Source organism: Mitosporidium daphniae (genome assembly GCF_000760515.2).
Source record: "Mitosporidium daphniae strain UGP3 chromosome Unknown contig-308, whole genome shotgun sequence".
In the NCBI taxonomy this organism is placed as follows: Eukaryota; Fungi; Microsporidia; genus Mitosporidium; species Mitosporidium daphniae.
This window is the reverse complement of record NW_013546502.1, coordinates 1-1,131: the sequence shown is the minus strand read 5'-3', so window position 1 is coordinate 1,131 and position 1,131 is coordinate 1. Positions and strand designations below refer to the sequence as shown.

The 1,131-nt window shown below is 39.1% G+C and overlaps 1 protein-coding gene across 1 annotated transcript; it reads right to left on the bottom strand.

The window, feature by feature from the left end:
* Positions 1-519: 519 nt before the first annotated feature.
* On the bottom strand, positions 520-993 carry DI09_308p10 (uncharacterized protein; the record flags this gene model as incomplete). Its single annotated transcript, XM_013382598.1, has 1 exon — positions 520-993. A coding segment is annotated over one exon (474 nt), but the record flags the coding sequence as incomplete, so codon positions are not given.
* Between the last annotated feature and the right edge of the window lie 138 nt (positions 994-1,131).

Sequence of the window (1,131 nt, the reverse complement as noted above, 5' to 3'; positions counted from 1 at the left end):
CAATTGGCTGAACAACTGAACATAGTGGTCCATGATGCTTTTTTGATCTTCTTTCAAAGACTTTGAAAGTCCAGAGATTTCCGAATATATTTTCTCTACCAACAGCGCGAGCGAAATGTTTAAAAAGCTGTGGAAATCATCCGATTTCGCGTTAAAGCCTGGATAGCAATCCTTATATGCAATGAAATCAGATAGCATTGGGTCGGACCTAATGAAGAGATAAGGTTCATAAGGAAAAGTACGTTTCACTCAGTGATTTTAAGGATTCTCTAAAATCAAGCCATTTTTTCACAATGTTTGCCGATGTTTGATACGGCGATTCAAAAGCCCAAAAGCCAATGTCCTTAGATGTCTACAATAAATGAGTTGATAAACCTGACGCTCCATCGACTCAATCGAAGTAAGGCCGCTCCATGAGTATAATATGTCATCTAAGAAAAGGCAAACAACCGCAATATACTTGAATAGGACAAAAGCGTAGTCAATAATTGTGAAGAGCTGGGATTTACCAGAGCAAGATTAATTTTCGCCACAGCCAGCTGTGATAAACATTAAGCAATCCGATACCTTGATGTATGCTGACATTAAAATCGGCGAGCGCGAAATGGCCAACTTGAGGAGTTTGAGCAAATTTTCATGAAACTGGCCATGCTTTTCTTTTCTCACAACATTACTTTCGGAAATCGGCAAAATTTGCATCATTATTTGATCGAAACTCAAATTTTGAAACGTGTATGACAAGAACTCCTTTTCGACGACAGGACTGCACGGAGCATCATATACTGGGTTATGCACAAATTTAAACGAATAAGAATGTAATAGAAGTAGGTAGCGAATTAAAGAGTCGTTTACGAGCAATCTATTGTCAAACATGTTACAAATGATGGAAGATGCCCCAATAGATTCTGGAAGAATCAGCATCAACGTAGAAGTTTGAGCGGCCAAGGCTTGGCAGTATTTTGGCGTGCAGTGGATTACGCCAAATAAAAAGGCCTAAAATTTTAACATAAAAGCTATTCGAACCTTCGTCAGCAGGATCAAAAGCAAATACAAATGGTGCAAAAAAAAGACTTCATTAAAATTGCTTCCCGACACGGTAGAGCTGGGATACCGAGTTTGCGAAGAAGCGCT